At 35.3% G+C, this 2,181-nt stretch overlaps 1 protein-coding gene across 1 annotated transcript in view; it reads left to right on the forward strand.

The window, feature by feature from the left end:
- Positions 1-2,181, forward strand: part of ERBB4 (erb-b2 receptor tyrosine kinase 4) — a 608,719-nt gene that overhangs the window by 600,291 nt on the left and 6,247 nt on the right. Inside the window, exon 26 of the mRNA XM_006778963.2 lies at positions 1,924-1,975. Coding sequence (XP_006779026.1) covers positions 1,924-1,975 — 52 coding nt within the window. The remainder of the gene's footprint in view (positions 1-1,923; positions 1,976-2,181) is intronic.

The raw sequence follows: 2,181 nt of genomic DNA on the forward strand, positions 1-2,181 counted from the left end.
AAACTCACTTTGCATAACCCACAGGTTTATAACTTGCCCCTTGGCTAGTCCAACAGACTAAATTAAAGGAATTGTACTATCCAGTAATTACTAATTACATTAAACAGCTCACCTCCATGAGACCATATTCTTCTTAGATTGTTTTGTGAATCTCTAAATGGTAAAAAAAAAAAGAAAAAAATTGACCTGGAATAATAGTTAGCTATATTTCATTGATGTTGCAAGATGTTGTTGTCTTTGAGGTTTAGTTTAGTTGTCTTTGTTCATTCAAAGACAAATTGTAGAGAATACAAGCTTTATTAAATCAACTGTTTTTATTTTCTCAGTTATCTCCAGTGCCTAGAAAAGTACCTAGCCAGATAGACAGTAGGTTCTCAATAATGTGTTTAATGAATGCATTTCTATATGTAAGTTTTTATTAAGAAACAGAGTTAGTGTTTGTACAACCCCCTCTACTTACCCTAAGGAACATTGTCTTTAATGTTTTATTTTATTTTTATAACTACTTTTACTTAGCCCATAAGCTGGATGGTTTATTGAACTATAAGAAAATAGATATTTTTGCTATTGTTTTTTAAAATGTTTTTATTGATCTTAGAGAGAGAGGAAGAGAAAGAGAGAGAGAAACATCAATGAGAGAGAAACATTGATTGGTTGCCTCCTGCATACCTTTACTGGGGATGGAGCCCACAACCCAGGCTTGTGCTCTGACCAGGAATCAAACCAGTAACCTCCTGGGGCATGCATGGGAGGACACGTAAGCCACTGAGCCACACCGTCCAGGGCTTGTTTTGTGTTGTTGTTGTTGTTTTTTAAATGCAATTTGATTTTACTGGTTCTAAATAAATGAAAATAAAGTAAATAAAGCAGGTTTCTGGGAAATAAATTGATTTCCTAAAATTTTCTGCTGTTTCTTAGCTTTAAAAAAAAATAAGACTGAGCCCTAGCCACCAGTTTTGCTTAGTGGATAGAGCGTCAGTCTGCAGACTAAAGGGTCCCAGATTTGATTCCAGCCAAGGGCACATGCCTAGGTTGTGGGCTCAATCTCCCTCCCCATAGATCTAAAAAAAAAAAAAGACTGAAGAGAAAGAGCATGTACCTTTTTATAAGGAGAGGTTAAGAAATTAACACTTTGCCCGGTTTGGCTCAGTGGATAGAGCATCGACCTGTGGACTGAAGGGTCCCAGGTTCGATTCCAGTCAAGAGCACATGTCCCGGTTGTGGGTTGTGGGTTTTGGGCTCGATCCCCAGTAGGGGGCGTGCAGGAGACAGTAGATCAATGATTCTTTCTCATCATTGATGTTTCTCTCCCTTCCTCTCTGAAATCAATGAAAATATATTTTAAAAGTAAATAAATAAGTTAAATTATAGTTAAACAGTAACTTAAAAAGAAAAAGAAGAAATTGACCCATTGCCTAAATGGTGAAAAATATATGTAAGTTGTTAGAAAATAACAATATTCCAGGCAAATCGAAATCCACTTCTATCTGCTTTGAGAAAAATGTCTTCTTATAAGGGAAATGTTAATGGCTGTGGTATGAGGCCATTTCAGTTATTTAACATTAATGAAGAAAACTCTTCCTTGTTTAAAATTACAGTTAATCGTTCACTGTTTTTCCCTTTCTCCTAGGGCTAATCAGGGGAATAATCACTGTCCACTTAATTTTTAATCCATTTTAAATTTTACTTTTTATACATAATTTTCCTATCTAGGGACTGAGTTAAAATATTTAATCTCCTCAAAACACATCAATAAACTTGCTTATAGTCAAAATGCATAGAATTTTACCCTTTAGCAAACTTCACTGTTGTGCATGGTTTCCTCTCTGGTTCATACAACTCATGTGGCTTTTCTTTTTCTTTCTTTTTTTCATTCATATTACCTCTTATTATATCCATCATTCCATTTTTCTTTCCTATTAGAGTGAAATTGGACACAGCCCTCCTCCCGCCTACACCCCCATGTCAGGAGTAAGTATTTCACAATCAACCTTCATCTTTTAGGATTTTTGGTCTTTGCTTACCATGTTTCCTCTCTCTTTGTTTCCCTATAATTTCCTCATTTTGCCTTTGCCAACAGTAAGTTAAGCATTTGCTGTAGATTGTGAAGCGCCCTTTTTTAGATATCTATTATTATTTCAGTAGGTAATCCAAAATGGAGATATTATGCATCAACAGTAG

Source organism: Myotis davidii, unplaced genomic scaffold, assembly GCF_000327345.1.
Source record: "Myotis davidii unplaced genomic scaffold, ASM32734v1 scaffold268, whole genome shotgun sequence".
Classification (NCBI taxonomy): Eukaryota; Metazoa; Chordata; class Mammalia; order Chiroptera; family Vespertilionidae; genus Myotis; species Myotis davidii.